Source organism: Protomyctophum bolini (genome assembly GCF_963924005.1).
Source record: "Protomyctophum bolini genome assembly, chromosome: 6".
NCBI classification, from domain to species: Eukaryota; Metazoa; Chordata; class Actinopteri; order Myctophiformes; family Myctophidae; genus Protomyctophum; species Protomyctophum bolini.
The window spans coordinates 30,010,201-30,027,880 of NC_137867.1; the positions used below are offsets into that span (position 1 = coordinate 30,010,201).

At 41.4% G+C, this 17,680-nt stretch overlaps 1 protein-coding gene across 1 annotated transcript in view; it reads right to left on the reverse strand.

Moving 5' to 3' along the window:
- Positions 1-17,680, reverse strand: part of zdhhc8b (zDHHC palmitoyltransferase 8b) — an 88,443-nt gene that overhangs the window by 11,266 nt on the left and 59,497 nt on the right. Inside the window, exons 2-4 of the mRNA XM_080766469.1 lie at positions 14,197-14,318; positions 6,109-6,266; positions 542-714 (exon numbers count right to left, since the gene is read on the reverse strand). Coding sequence (XP_080622595.1) covers positions 542-714; positions 6,109-6,266; positions 14,197-14,318 — 453 coding nt within the window. The remainder of the gene's footprint in view (positions 1-541; positions 715-6,108; positions 6,267-14,196; positions 14,319-17,680) is intronic.

A 17,680-nucleotide genomic window follows, 5' to 3' on the forward strand; every position in this document is an offset into this window, starting at 1 on the left:
ACAGAAGGAATCACAAGCATTAGCTATAGATCTGCAGGTGGTGGAAGTATTGTTAACCGCACATTTTGAATAAAATATCATTTATTTTAGTCATATTTTAGTCATCTGATGTGTTTTAGTGTTTAGTTTAGTTTAGCATTTAGTCAAGTCGACTTAATATCAATTCAATTCAATTCAATTCAAAGGGCTTTATTGGCATGAGAAAACATACGTTTACATTGCCAAAGCAGAAAGAACAATACAACAATACAGCAATACAATTAATTTTTTTTTATATCATAACATTTTACTCCACTAAATCTACAGTTGATTCTGTCGACTAAAATGTATTTTGTCCATGCCTTGATGGCGTTGTAATGCCTGATTTTACACTTGGTTGCATGCTTAAAATAGCCTCCACTAGTCCCTCCCTAACATTTTGGTCTAGATTTTATTTGTTGACAAAATTCTCAGTATATTTTAGTCATAGTTTTAGTCATCGTGGCTTAGTTTTTATTTAGTTGTCGTCAGTCAACGAAATCAACAGTGTCTGGAAGGATACGTGACGGTGGTGTGCAAGGCGGCCAGCCGCTCCCGGTGGTGGAGGACGAAGAGGAGGCCAAAGGAGAACACACCCACCATGTGGATGCTCAGGGACAGCAGGAAGAGGAAGAAGTAGCGGTAGTTCCTCCTGCCGATGCAGTTGTTCACCCAGGGACAGTGGTGGTCGAAGTCCTGCACGGAGACAGATGGACAGATCATTATACTCAACCCATTAAGACCTGAGGACCAGATTCTACAAAATGTCTTTGAAAATCACAACAGTTTTCTATGTCAGTGGTTCTCAAGCTATTTCATGTCAATGACCCCAAACATTATATTGTAAATGGCCGTCAACGGTCGACCCCCATCTGAAAATATGTTGTTTCAGGGACCCCCCAGAAGCAAAGATTTGAGTTAAAAACGTTCGCTGTAAAATAATATATATTCAAAGATTTGCACTCGTTTTCACGACTTTCCCCAAAATAACAGATCTAGACACTTGTAGCGCGCCATTCAGTGCTATATTGTAGATCTGCTATTTTATATGTTTTTAAAAAATGGTTAAAAGCTATAAGGTCCAGGGGCACGGTGGCACAGTTGGTAGTGCTGTCGCCTCACAGCTAGAAGGTCCTGGGTTCGATTCCCGCTCGGGACGCTGTGGGTGCTGGCGGCGTGTTTCCTCCTCCGCGTCATCAGTGCCCATACCCGAAGGCGGGGTTGGTGAAAGGGCCTTTCTGTGTGGAGTTTGCATGTTCTCCCCGTGTCCCCTAGGGTAGGTACCCTCACAAAAACATGCAGTAATCCTGGTCACTAAACTGCCTCCCCCTCGCCAGCCGGGGCGCCTGATGGAGGGGAAAGGTACTGGTTGGAATAACGTGTTCCTTCCACGCGCTACGTCCAACCAGGGAAAACTCCCCCCTGTCAGGTGTAAAGGAGCAACTTGGTCACTCAGGCATGAAGGAAGCATGAGTTCAAGTCCGTTGCTCTCCCCTTGTCCCCCATATATGGGGACTATGTTGGAGGAGGGTGTGTAGAGCCCAGGATCACATTAGATGATTGACACAGGGGTGAAAAATGAGTTACAAAATTGTGGGATAAAAAAAAATATAAAAATTAATAAAATACGGTCCTCAGGTCAAAATGGGTTAACTTAAACTAACAAAAATGGAGGGAGGAAAGCAGACAAGGAGGTTAATAGGGTGGGATGGAGGCCAAAGAGGTGGTAGGGACGATGCAGAATGGAAGAGGAGGGAGGGAAGGAGACTTGGAGAGCCAGCTGGACGGGGAAACATAAGAAGACAGGGACGGCCATTTGGAAGAAGACAGAAAGACAGCGGTAGAAAAGGACAGAAGAAGAGGGAGACAGTGCATAATGAGGTTCAGCGATGGGGTGTAGAATTATAATGGCTGAAATATTAGTCTTTTCTATTTTTTGTTGAGACATGTATATTTTCTGCTGTTACATCTATGTATACATATTGGCAAACAAAAATTTGACTCCCATTTCTCTCCAAAAGCACTTGGATATGATGGAATATGACTAAAGCTCACATTTCACATCACACACCATAATTCACTAGCCCCCCTAAGAAAATCATTTATTTTATTTCAATAAATCGATTAATATCGTCGGGATTAATATCGATATATATCGATATATCGTTACATGCCTACTTTTTACCGTATCTACTACCTACCATAAGCAGACATTATTGCACCTCTACGTAACTTACTATAGATCGGAGTACCGCTACACTATCTGATGGTTAGTTCAAAGCCATACTAGTGTATGACCCCTTTCATATACTGAGATGTTGTGTACTGTACATGAAAGCTCTTAGGCAGCTTCAAGGACAGCAGCCCAGCTGGAAAGAACAGCTTCAAACCAAATAGGGGAAACTAATATCGAGTCTCAGGGGTGTGCAGTCATGTGTCACAGAGGACCACGGCACATACTGTATGCACTTGTTTCCATTCCAGCCAAACAGTACACCCATTAATTAGTTTCCACCGCCGTGGTTTAAGATGTGTTAATTAATGAAATCACCTGGTGCAGTGTTAATTAGATACCATCAGTGGTCATGGTAACAATAACAAGGATCACGTGTGATGTGATGATAAATAATAATGTCTTAAAGACTGTATCTGTAAGTGAAATCCACATGGCGTCTGGTATTTTGTATATGGCCATTGGGTGTATGGCCGTCTCCAGAGGACCAATTAGTCACTACTCCCCTTAGCGCAGTGTTAAAACACTATCCCTTTGCGAGTGTTTACAGTTGAAATACCAATCCTGTAAGGTAATACACTGGTTATTGAAATGGTAAACACCATTATCTCATCTGCTTTCCAAAATCATTATCAAATGATTATTTGGGGTAAGCCAAACCGAACAAAGTCAATTGTTTTATAATGCTTTATAATGTGTTATGGGGGGCACGGTGGCACAGTTGGTAGTGCTGTCGCCTCACAGCTAGAAGGTCCTGGGTTCGATTCCCGCTCGGGACGCTGTGGGTGCTGGCGGCGTGTTTCCTCCTCCGCGTCATCAGTGCCCATACCCGAAGGCGGGGTTGGCGAAAGGGCCTTTCTGTGTGGAGTTTGCATGTTCTCCCCGTGTCCCCTAGGGTAGGTACCCTCACAAAAAACATGCAGTAATCCTGGTCACTAAACTGCCTCCCCCTGGCCAGCCGGGGCGCCTGATGGAGGGGAAAGGAACTGGTTGGAATAACGTGTTCCTACCACGCGCTACGAACAACCAGGGAACTTGAAACCAGGGAGCAACTTGGACAGCATGAGTTCAAGTCCGTTGCTCTCCCCTTGTCCCCCATATATGGGGACTACAGTAGGTTGGTGGGGGTGTGTAGAGCCTAGGATCACATTAGATGATTGACACAGGGGTGAAAAATGGGTTACAAAATCGTGGGATAAAGAATATATTAAAAAAAATATATAATGTGTTATGATTATTGTTCTAAAGCATTATGAGTAGGCTATTTATGAGTTATCATAACTAGGGTTGACTCGATCCGATCACGTGATTGGAAAACAGGGCCGATCACGTCATTTTCGGTATCGGATCGGGAGCAACAAAACGTGATCGGAACTTACTATAATGATATAGTAAGCAGATTATAAAGTATGTTTATAATGCATGCCTTATAGACAAGGGATGCATACTAAGGGCGCGTTTGGAAATACCGCACCAGAGCACACTCGCCTATTAGTTTGCATTGCACAGTGCACTCAGTGTGCTATTTCCGAACGCACCCTCCGTGTTAACGTGAGTTTTAGTTTGAAATAGTCCGTAATAATAATAATGTGTAATTATTTGTGTGCCTCAGTATAAAATGCAGCTGTGAATTATTACTATGTGTATTTAGTAGTAATTTAGAGTGGCTTTACACCGGGACCCCATTTTGTATCTTTAACATAAGATTGTGATTTCTCTATCAAAGACATTATTATATCGTTCTCAACCTGTTGGCCAGGGCCTAACTAACCCTAACCAATTTTTTAAATCTTGTATATACAGTACGTAAATACATACATACATACATACATACATACATACATACATACATACATACATACATACCGGTACATACATACATGTGGGTCAGTGACGTGACACCCCAAAAAAAGTGTTTTTTTAAAACCTTTAAATAACAGGAATATAAATGATTTACTTTTGTTCTACTCACTCTCATCTTTATGGAAACATATTTTGTTTTTAGATATTTTATTGGAATCAGAGTTTATTCAGCATTTTGTTGTACTTGTGCCTAAAATCGTCATATGGTGTGACATGACAATAATTGTTTATAAAATGAAAATGGAGTACACCTTTCTTAAGTTGCTCACTTTATCAAAGTCCTTTATCATAACTAACCTGTAATCCACTATAGTTTTGTGAAAATGTATTAAATCTGTATATTATTTCCGTAATCAACACTCAATGTGAGGCCCATGTTATCGGTCTTTCAATATATTTTGTATTTATTGTGACAAAACTTTCTCTAAAATTACACAAATATTTGTGACTCTTCCTTAGACTATTTGCTATGTAATCCATGAACATTAATGGTTTCATCATTAATAAAGGTATGATTTTTTTCACTATTTGGAACGTCACACCAAATTATTTAGTGTCACACCGTATGATCATATCTTCATTTTTCAAAGCAAACTGTGTTTTAACCTACTTATTAGTGAGTACTGAACTTTACAGATTGATTTAACAATTACTCAGGAAAAACAGCAACAGGAAATTTGCTTTAACACTGAATAACATGGCAATGACTGAATAAAACGAAATTAAACACAATTTATTGTGGATAGTTGCAGATTTTAGGTGAAAATGTTTAAAACAAATGTTTAAATGGACAAAAGAAGCATGGGACTTTGTTATTTATTGTTATATCTGTAGGAAAATACAGTTTGTACCATATGGTGTGACAAAAAACTCATATGGCGTGACAGGAAAACAGTCACACCATTATGATAAAGTGTCACACCATATTACGTTTTCTGCACTTAACATAACATTGAGGCTACTAGCTACACGTTAGCATGCTAACAACATGCTAGCTATAACAAAGCAACATAGATTTACATGTAATTATGACCAAAAAATCTAATACCTTTAGCTTTTTTAATGAAAAAGGTGTCACACCCACAGACACTTGGAAGAGTCGCATTGGTCAGCGTTCCAACAAGATCGTATTTCATGAAAAGGTTAAAATGATAATTCACCACAGACACCTGTCATGCTATTGTAATGCAAGTGCTGAACAGCCTTACTGAAGAAGTACCTCTCTATCCCAATGGGTGTCCAAACAATTGCCTGTTGAAATGTCCCAAAATGGTGTCACACAATATGATTTTGGTTTGGGGGACAAAATCTTTTTGATCAGAAATGACTGAAAACATTATGCTTGGACTTTGAAAAGATTAGGCTCACAAATAGACATCTATATTATATTTATGGAATTTTTAAAATAATTTTAGCATTTTTTTCCTTAGTTTTATTTAAGTTCCTACTTTGAGAAACAAGGCCGGGACAGTCGCACCATATGATTTTTGCTGTGTTTGGTTGAAAATTCTGAAGAAATGAGGAATGAAATGTTTTAATCTTGAGTATGTTCACATGGAGCATAATGTCCTGCACAATATTCAGAAGGTTTTTGACAAATATATGTTTTATTTATACATGAGTGACACTGAGGACAGCCAGGGACACCATGTCACGTCACCCACCCATACATGTAAAAAACTAACCAAACATGAATAAATTAGTAAATCAATATTTGAGAGTCGAATAGGATGAAAATACGTTTTTGTTTGTACAGCATGACTTTTTAATGTTTTTTAAAGCAACCGGAAGTTGCGTCATCACTCCAATATGGCGGAGGCACTGGGCGCTGGTTGTTACTATAGGACTTAATGGGAGTGTCCTCTCTTTATATAGAATCTCTTTTTGGGCCCGCCCCCAAATGCAAAGGAAACACACAGCACAGGGTGCTGTTTTTGCTTTTTTTCCACCGATGGGTTCCCAGATAGGGCACAGTGTGAATGTCCTATTCTCACCTCCACACAGTTGTCACAGACACTGCAGTGTGAGCATCGAGGTGGCCTGTAGAAGTGACAGGTGGCGCACCACTTCATCCGGACCTGGATGCCTTTGATATCCACGTTCTTGTAAAGTGGTGCCCGGAAGTCATCGTCCTTGTCTTCGTCCTCGTCCGCTGTAGAGGGGACACACAGAAAGACAACGTTGTGGTGTGGACGCCTACAGATAGACTAGACCAAGACTAGACCCGAATATGAGCAAACAAAGTGAGTGAGGCACATGCACTTTCACTCCATCTCTTACTCAAACACACACAGAGTTGTGATTTATAACTATATGAGAGAGGAACAACAGGGAACCGCATTAAATTAAGATAGCCCCTATACTGTTAGTTGTTTATGCAAAGAGCAACACTCAGTTAAATGGAAATTGTATACATAATCTAGTCTAATTTTAACTAAGGGGCTGACAGGGGTTTACTATTAAGCAAGGTGAATATCTTAATCCAAAAACGTGTGATACAAACTATTATTGACATGGTGAAAGTGAACCCATTGAGTCACAAGAAACTCTCCCACCACAGCATAGGCCCCTGGAACCAAATGGACCCCTCAGGGTTATGAGGATATTTTGCTACGGCAAGATTCACCACACATATTTATTCTCGTTTAACTCTTAGCCTATGGTAGTGCCTCCTCCGTTACACATGGAGTTGCCAGTACCAGTCCCTTTTTTCACAGGGAGAAGTTTTTGGTACAGAACATGCTGAACTTGCGACACAGAATACAGCTTTCTACGTCGTCTAAAAATGTCACTGTCATCAGAGAGGTCATCTGAAATAACAGGTACACATACTCATTACTCACACTGAGAACCAGCAAGATAGAAGTCTGGGAAGGTCTTCTCTGGCTCTGATAAAGATATTTCTTACTCTTTTTAGAATTATATATAATATCCACTCCACCTTGGAGACCATTCTGTGTTTTAAGATACCTCAGACTTGTTCCTTTTTATTGCTGGGAAATATCCCTGAAGAGTTTCTAATACATGATAAATATTTAATCAAGATCCTCTTAGCAACAAGTAAGAAAGCGATCACACGACGCTGGTACCAACAGGACCCACCAACGAAAGAACATTGGATGGACATTACTGAGGAACTGTATGTTATGGAAAACTAACATTCATACTTAGACTACAAGTCTACAAGAGGATAAGTTCTAGAAAAAGTGGGAAAAGTGGGATCTTTTCTCTCAGCCTAGCGATAATGCAAGAGGATTTCAATTAATGTATCTTGTAATATGCATAAATGCAGCCTTGTCTTTGTTTTTGTCTTCCTCCTTTTGTTCTTTTTTTTTTCGTATTGTCTTTTTTTTGTTTTGTTGTCTGTCTTTTCATCAATATAAATTAAGTGAACAAAATAATAATATTTATATATAATATCAAAATCAGCACCGTACTGCGTACATATTCTCAGGAGCTGTTGGAGACCAGCACTGTATGGGCTGAAGATGACCAAATCATCTGCGTACATAAGGTGATTGACGGTCAGATCACCCACCTTACATCCCGTACCAGAAGCATTTATTTTAAACACAAAGATTGTTCATATATAAATAAAATAAAATTGGGGATTGTATTCCTCCCTGATGGACAGAGTTAGATACATGGAAGGGAGTAGAGGTTATATTTCCCCACTTCACCCTCATTTTCTTATGTGCATACCAATACACCAATATTCTAACCAGATAACTGGGGATCCCACTCATGATTAATAGGGTCAAAGGCTCTGGACGCATCTTCACACAGGTGTGATTTTTATTCTAAAAATCCAATCCGGCTAATCACTTGTGGCGTCCTCAATTTTCTGTCTTCACTTTTTATCCTCAATACAATACGTACATTGCTCAGCCAATCAAATCATCGCTATGGGGTGCTCAGCCAATCAAATCATCACTATGGGGCCAATCAAATCATCGCTACACACAAAGCTGGGCATAGGAGGGGCTAGCACCCATAAAGAAAAATCTGAGAACCACTGTCCTAGTGGGCTCCTAATGTGCCATACTAGTGTCATAATAAATCAGTGTCATACATATTCTGAAGAACATCTGGAGACTGACATTCAGTTATTTAGACAAAATAGTGTGTAAAAACAAAAAAAATCTCCCTGTGAAAAGACGGACTGGTACTGGCAACTCCATGTGTATCGGAGGAGGCACTACCATAGGCTAAAAGTTAAACGAGAATAAATATGAACTAAAAGGTGGAGAATCTTGCCGTAGCAAAATATCCTCATGTATGACTGATGAGAATAATGACTTTCCCACGCCTTTCCATGTCGCTACACTAGTTTTTTGTGGATGTTTGCACGCAGCACCACAACACAGTGAGGGCCGTGTTGTTCTGTTGAGACCAAAGACAAAACCTTCTTTCAGCTGATCAAAGAGCTCATTCAAACTGAGAAAGGATCAGTGAAGGGCACCATCTTGAAAAATGATTTCACACTCTCACAGTAAAATACCTGGAGGGAAACAGAGGCAGCTAAAGCACAGGTGGAGAAAGAGAGAGATACGGAAAGACAAGGAGAGAGACACACACACAGGGAGGCAGATGGCGAGAGGGAGAAAACACATCAAGAGAGAGAACGAGCTTGAGAGAAAGAGAGATTTAAGGCGGCGAATAGGACAGAAAAACTGACAGAAATGGAACGAATGAGTGGAGAGAAAAAGCAGAACGAAAAATTAAGGAGAGGCAGAAATATAATAGAGATAAAGACAGTAGCAGAGAACAGAAAGAGAGACCACAGGAATACATTCCATAGTTCCATAGTTTGAGAGATTACTCTGTCATTATGGCACCTAGTCTATAAATAGATTTCAAATATAAATAGATTTCAAAGGTACACTAGCTGAAATATGCCAAAAAACATATGCACTCGTTTGACAGCTCCGGGTCTATAATCTTTTCTTCCCTAAATGAGAGATGGCAGTCCACTGAACCCTGCTACGGTATATATTATTTTTATTGAGATTGGCAGAGGGAACGCTGAGCGGGATATTGCATATGATAGACATAGGAGAGAAGGATCAGCTGTGATTCAATTTAAGCCCCACAAGACCCCTATTTAAGGGCAAATACACAGTCAAAACTAATTTAATACTAATAAATCCCTGTTTGTTATTATAACTGATCATAGTACGTAACTGAGATACTGGGCCAACAACATACTGGATAAGGGAGAGGGAGCATCTGTTACACAGTGCATTAAAGTAGATATCATTTATATGATTAAATCCTCATCATTTATCATGTATCATGTATTAGAATAATTATATAGCACTAGCTTGTCTGTGTTCCAAGCACCTATTGAGTACTGATATTATTATACCACTATAACCATATTATTTTTTGAGGGCTAATGAAAGTTATAGGTATGGTGTGCGATCTAAGGTAGCATATACCTGTATAGACATGCTGATCACTGTGCACAAATTATATACTGTACATAAATCTTTGTGTTTCAAAAATGTATTTTGAGAGCCTGCAAATGTTCCGCGTGGCAAATATTCTCCCCAGAATAGGGATGCTGTGGGTCAAGTGGTTAATTACCATTTCTTGGTAATGTAGACATATTTCCTACAGTCCATGGCTCAATTTTAGTACCTGACTCACTGGTAAAGGAACACTATTTCAAAAGATATAATCCCCTTGTGTTACAGAGAATACAACATCTAGCATGAGATCACCTTCTTATCCTGTAACGCCAGCGTGACATCATAGCATGACGTTACATCGTTATTTATACATACTGAACCCTGAACCCGGCATACAGATCGAACTACAGATAACAGCGATATAAGAACACATACCATAGTGTAGCGAAAGTAGCTATAAGATCACAGATCACAGAGACGTTCCTCAGACCACTGGGGTACTGGAACACAGTCAATCACATCTCCACGACAACCTACTATTATCAATAGAATCTTATTCTTCTGCCATTATTCTGTATATTCTGACATTAAGGATTTAAGTGGCAATTCACAACCCAAACCAGTGCCTAAGCGCATTCTTAATTACACAGAGATGAAAATAGGGTGCGTTTTGCGTCCCAAAACGCATATTATTGATAATGGATGCATGATTAAACCAACAACCACTGCGTCCACAGGACGCAACTTTATCCTGCACTGAAGACTATGGCACTCTCGGATAAGACTCTCGGATGAACATCCAAGGTGTAATTTAATTCAAATCTTTAAGGTAATTATGTGTGATGTACCAGACATTTTGTCCCAAGACAAATATTTAGTTTCTTGCAGACTTTGCAGGGCCCTGTGCGAGAGACAAATAGGTCATTGCTTCCGTCAAAGCTGAATTCATAGTCATAGCAGATCCAGCGTCGGGGCGCAGCCTCATAACTCTATGGGAGCAGCAGCGACAGTTCTGGCACACACGTTCATTCACTGGTCGCACGCAAAAGGTGTCGCTCATGATTGTGCACACAAATCCCATGTATGGGGCCTTTTGATTTGGTGTAGCTCCAGGGCCCTCAGAGGGGTTGATTCGGCACTTCCAGTCTGTAAGGATTTATAGTCTCTAAATCTGTCTCTTTCTCCGAAACTCTGATATGAATCTCTTCCTATATCGTGTCTGAATCTGTATGTGCAGCATGTGCACTGGCAGATCACGAGTATACGACTGTATTGTCGGAGACGGATCTAGCGAGCCCCCAGAGGGCATATCTACTAGAAGGAGGGATTAGACTGCATTCATTCCCAAAGCCCCATACATCAGTGTGAATGTGTGCACGTCCCATTTGTGTGAGTGGTGCATGTGTGTACTGTACTTACTGTATACATGAGTGTGTGCACACACACACACACACACACAGCTAGTAGTATGCCGTGCCAACGCCGTGGGGGGAAAAAAACATATAGCGTCTGCTAATCATGTCATCCATTGACCACGTGTGTGAGCGTATAACCTATACGTGCACATGTCGTGCAGGGAATAAATATGGTATACTGTTTGAAATAAACTAGACTACAGCACACTAATACCAAAGGCTTATATACTGTCACAGTACAGTAACCAGTATTGCGAACTCATGCTCATGCTGTCCCTCCCTACTTTATGAATTCCCCGTTTCTCCATAAAAGCCAAAGCGGGAAGGGTAGAAGGACTTCATTATCTCTCAATGGAGGGTAAATAGCCTAGGCCATATGCACTGTAAAGATAATTACTCCTTTATGAGGGCCGGAAGGCACTTCCTAAATACAGGCGCTTATCATTTACAACCATACATACAAACACTAACCTGGAAATGGGTTCAATGATTGTTATTTAACAATCACCCTTGTGGTCCTGGAGTGACCCTGACTACTATTTTTCCGGGCTAGAATGAAATGGGGCCTTGATATAAAAGAAAATCAGTTGTCTGGATCTTCAATTCTTCATCACCAGAAATGGAGCTATGACTCTGGTAGAATGGATTACTAACGGGGCACGGTGGCGCAGTTGGAAGCGATGTCGCTTCACAGCTAGAAGGTCCTGGGTTCGATTCCCGCTGGGGGCGCTGTGGGCATTGGGGGTGTGTTCTCTCCTCCGTGTCATCAGTGCCCATACCCTGGGTGGGGTTGGCAAAAGGGCCTTTCTGTGTGGAATTTGCATGTACTCCCCGTGTCCCCTAGGGTATGTACCCTCACAAAAAACATGCAGTATCCTAGTCTCTATACTGCCTCCCCCTGGCCCCCTGGCCAGAGGTATAACAAAAATTAGGGAAAGAAAGTTGATTACTAACTGGGCTGATGTCTACTAGCCAATGTACAAGCTTGCAAGCTATGTTCACCTACCATGCCTTACATGCCCAAAATCAAATGAATGGTGGACCTTGAAAAGACACTGCAAGACTCTGTTGAGAGCCACTGCAAGAGAGATGTGGTATGGCAGAATGTACAACGTTTTAGAGGCACAAACAGCTCCGATCCTGAATACATGCCCACAAACGGTAACGCTTCCAACAGGGCTCCATGGAAGACCTGGAGGTAAATCCCAGCCTACATGTATGGAGGTATGGATTCGAACAAGCTGACGAGGGGAGATAATGGGATGTTGAGAAACGGCTTTGGCGTGTGGTGTTGTGAGCTCTGGTGTAGGAGTAGTGAACATACTATGTGCACAAGACACAGAAGACACCATTAATCATAGTCACATGTGTACATGCATTGCACAGTGCACACGCACGCACGCACACACACACACACACACACACACACACACACACACACACACACACACACACCAGGGTAGCGACTATTCTTGTGTGTGTGCAGTCCCTCTAGAATCTCTAGATAGAAGAATAAAAAAGGGAGATATACTGAAGCTGTGTTAATGACTAAAACTGGAGACAATGCAGATGTCCAGGGGAGAGCCTGACAGAGTTTATGAATTAATAAAGAGTCTCCCTCTGCCTGGAATAATGACAGATACATTTTTAACACAAAAGCGAATGTGTGCACACATTGCACACACGGACAACATATTGTTAGCTCTAACCCTAGCCTCGGAAACCACAGGCCATCTAAATCACTAATCTTAATCTTTTCCTAACTCCCCCAAATATCCCCAAATACAAAATAACCACACACACACACACACACACACACACACACACACACACACACACACACACACACACACACACACACACACACACACACACACACACACACACACACACACACACACACACACACACACACACACACACACACACACACACACACACACACACACACACAGACAACTTTCCCCCTCCACAAGCTCATTAAGGTTCTATTAAGCAGCAGTACACATTTATTTCCATAAAACAATTGTTGGTTGTGCTTGGTGTAAAGCATAGATTTGTTGAATGGAAGGTGCACAATACATTTCATTTGTGTCTGTCAATCAATCATTCATTCATGAAATAGAATCCCTAATGAAATGTCACAATTTAGGTGATATAATTTCTATGACTGTTATAAACTGAAATAAACTTCCATATAATCCAGAGACATCAGTTTGTAATGGATTGGACTTCTCTTACTGTTGCACAGGACTGCTATTAAAAGAGCAACCTGTGGAAGATGTAGCTTACATTCACGTCCCATCAATGAATGTTACCTCCTGGTTTTGCTTACTGACGTCTATATTTCACCTCAAGTAAACCAAAAAGCAACTGTAGATTAACAGCAGTGGCTCTCTAATCTCTCGAGACAGAAGAGGGTGCCGTTTTTCCTTTATTTTTGGACGATGGGTTCTCAGATTGGTGGCACTCAAACCTTTCAATTTCAAAGACCCCCATTGTGGTATGCAATAGGCTACAGAATCCCGTAATTCTGAGTGTATAAAAGGAACTAAATTAATCCATATGGGGTGGAGTGTCTTCCTTTACTGGGAGTGTGCAAGCAGGTGCTCGTTGATCCAGCAGTTTCTGAGATTATTTGCACCCAGTCACACAGAAAGACGCTCGCACACACACGGACAGGGACCAAATGTCCCCCTCTCAACCTTCCAGCCTGATAAGAGCATATTTTCAGGTTGGCAAATGATACATTTGAACCATATGACAACGAGAATACTTAAGTTAAAACACATTGCCTGCCATGGACGATTGGACGTCCCTGGACGTCAACTGCGTGTTTTCAATGATTATGCTATTGGGTGCTCTTTGCCAATGTATGAATGATACTAGGTTGCTAGGAGACAACTGGAAATACAGCTGGACCTGCAATTCCTCTTTGTTCTGGCAAACTTCAGCATGGCTACCTTCATGGACCCCGGAGTATAGTGCGCGCACACATGCACGCACAGTACTGACTCTGACTCTAAGTGGACTCGGTGGGGGAAGTCCCCCGAGTCAATTGGTCCGAGACCGAGTCAAGTCCAAGTCATATGAAGGGCGAGACCGAGTCAATGAAAATGTGGACTCGAGACCGGACTCGGGACGAGTCAAGGACTCGAGTACTACTGTACAACGCACACGCAGACACACACACACACACACACACACACACACACACACACACACAATTTCCAACAGCCATTTCAACACAAACCTCGGGGGAATACTCCAGGGTCCATGAAGGTAGCCATGCTGAAGTTCGCCAGAACAAAGAGGAAGACGACGCCATTATAGAGAGGCACTGCAGCGGAGATGGCCTTGGTCAACCAGGGACACCTGGGGAGAGACACACAGAGAGAGAAAGATTAAATAATTTATATTACCCTAAAATGTAAAAATTTTGCCCAGGTGAGACAATCTATTTAAGATTCTGTAGTGATTATTCGCAGTTTTCAACCGGGCGTTCCCATTTTGGACTATTTCCGCAATTTGTCATATACAAGTGTAGAGGGATAACGTGGTTTTAAACAAGGAGACAGAAGGAAATTAGATTTTCTTTTTTTTTCTTCAGTTTTTAGTGTGTGTGTGTGTGTGTGTGTGTGTGTGTGTGTGTGTGTGTGTGTGTGTGTGTGTGTGTGTGTGTGAAATACACCGGGGTAGCGACTATTCTTGTGTGCGTGCAGTCCCTCTAGATAGAAGAATAAAAAAGGGAGATATACTGAAGCTGTGTTAATGACTAAAACTGGAGACAATGCAGATGTCCAGGGGAGAGCCTGACAGAGTTTATGAATTAATAAAGAGTCTCCCTCTGCCTGGAATAATGACAGATACATTTTTAACACAAAAGCGAATGTGTGCACAAATTGCACACACAGACAACATATTGTTAACGACAACTAATAAATCAGACATAGGTCTAACCCTAGCCTCGGAAACAACAGGCGTTTTGTCTACTCTAACCCCTAAAGTTAACATCTAAATCACTAATCTTAATCTTTTCCTAACTCCCCCAAATCTAAAATAACCATTTGCACACACACACACACACACACACACACACACACACACACACACACACACACACACACACACACACACACACACACACACACACACACACACACACACACACACACACACACACACACACACACACACACACACACACACACACACACACACACAGTCTGACGTCAGTCGATTTCCTGGTACCAGTAACCTGAAATGATCTTCAATCTTTGTCGCCCCATTCCATTCTGCCATGGGTGCTTTGTTAAATAATTCAGAGCAGTGGCTGTAGAGAGTTTGGCTGCTGTAATTACAGGCCTACAGTTAAAGCAGACATTTTGAGAGCTTGTTTAGGCCTTAAGATATTGAACTTGGGCACAAAGCTCAGCCTTAATCACACCAAACCATTTCACTGACAAGACCCTGAGATTTTGCCTGATGAAGGCTGACATGGTCACTTTAAATACATTTGTTTGGAAGCTTTAACCCAGTGTGCGGATATTTTCAATTTTCTTAGAAGCTAAGAAGGAAATAAACATGATTTATCCTACTTGGGGTGCATACTTAGTTTAAACTAGTCATTGGTTAGACATGGGTTAAGGTTAGGTTTAGGTGTGCTGCCCCGTGGGAGGTTAGGTTTAGGGTGAGGGTTTGAGATAGGTTGTAGTTGTAGGACTAATGACTGGTCAGCACCCATGATCCCAAGTGGAATGATCTACTGAAGCAATTTTTGCTGAAATTAGCTCTTTTCAAATCTCCACATTTTTACAATCTCAGAATTCAACTTAAAAGATATTACCTGAGCACTATGGTTCTGACTTTGTACTCCTTGAAATGTCACACAGTGTACAAGTAGTAACCATGATACCAAGACACTACAGTAATTAAGTGCCTCTTAGGTAAGGAACAGTCTTGATCCTTTAGCATGTACACTCCACTGCAATCCCTAGACTGTCTGTAACGCCATAATCCTCTCTACAGATTACAATCCTGAACTATACCTCAACCTCTGAACTATGATTTAGCCGTCACCTAACTCACCCATCTCCGAGCCAGCTGAGAGGGGAAAACGTGTGGTGGCCAATGGCAATTGAAGTGATACTGTAGCCGACAGCCAAGGGTAAGAGGCAGAGAGAGAGAGACAAGGCAGAGCAAGGCACCAGAGAGACATTATTAAGGAAAGGAGAGGTTAACCACATGAACCCTAGCATCCCAATACTGGACATGTCACAACAGGATTTTGTAAAAATAGGCAAACATTCTGTGAAAATAGCAGATCTACAGTAGAAGCTCACACATTGTGAGCTTGTAGATTGGCTTTAGTGTAGGGGGGGGAAACTGAGGGAACTAAGTATAGACACCCCCGGCCCCTAGGGGTCTCCGATTAATCCCATCCGTGTGCCAACCGACCAGCAGGGACAAGATCCCTCACCGGCTTCGCATCCACTAATATCACTTTGTTGTAATGCCTGCCTGGCCAGCAGCACCGCTGCCAGGAGTTGAAGCCAGGTCTCTGCGGAGGCGGGAGAGTGTTTTACCCGCAACACATTTGATTCATGCTCAACTGAGCAGACTGATGCTCTTCTACAGCAGTACCCTGCTTCATGCTCACATCTGGGAGATCCCCAGACAGTCAACTAGTGTTCTACTGTTTGAACCAGGCTACTGAGTACAGCAGCAGAGTACAGGCTACACTAGTGATTCTCTTTTTTTGTTGTCGTCTCAGCCAGGTCACCCCTGTAAATTACTTGTTACTTTATAGAACCTTACAGGGCTTGACATTAACTTTTAAAGTACATTTCCCATTCACTTGTCTGGGCACAAAAGTCACTTGTCCGGATCAAGAGCACACACACACATACATTTTAAATCAACTGACTCCAAGTTGGTTTTGGTGAATAGTGAATACATACAATTCAGTATAGGACCTACAAGTTAATAGCCCTAGAATGTCTGTGACCTTACATACATTTCATGAATTCCAAATACACAGCCATAGATCAGTCTTATCCAGCAGACTGACCTCGTTGGTATTTAAACTTGTAGCACTGCGTAGTGTACACTCACCAAATAATTAATTCCTAAGACATGGAGTCAGATATTGTCCTCTAGTTTCATATCCATTAGAAAGTTCTTCCTATCAAAATGATTTTTTTATTCCCACTACATCAGAGTGATAGGCCTAAATCCACACTGACTGGTACGTGCTTGAAGAGGTTTATTCATATTTATTCATTTTGGATACATTTTCTTTTAGATAAATCCCTCCGAAATACAACAACAGAGCAATCAAAAATGATTGACGAATCCACTATCTAACAAAATAGCAATTTTAACATCAGTCAGTGGCAAAATTATGCTTTGAGCCAAAGAGAGAAGAAAATGCAGTGACAGCAGCCATTTGCAAGATCTATAAGGGTCCATTTGGGTCCGTTTTCACACTTCAATTAACAGGATTTTACTGCGTGGGAGCAGACAACATGAGAGGGAAAACGTGACAGGGGAGACTAGGTTGATATTACCCAATTGTGTGGATACAAACAAATAACCAGTGGCCACTTATCATGGCTGTTTTACAAGTCACTTTTACAGCTTATGTAACCATGATACCATGGCAGGGAGGGGAAGCATATAACTCGACAAAAAAAGAAAGAAAAAAAGTTTGGACAACTCTTAGTGAGTGGGCCTCT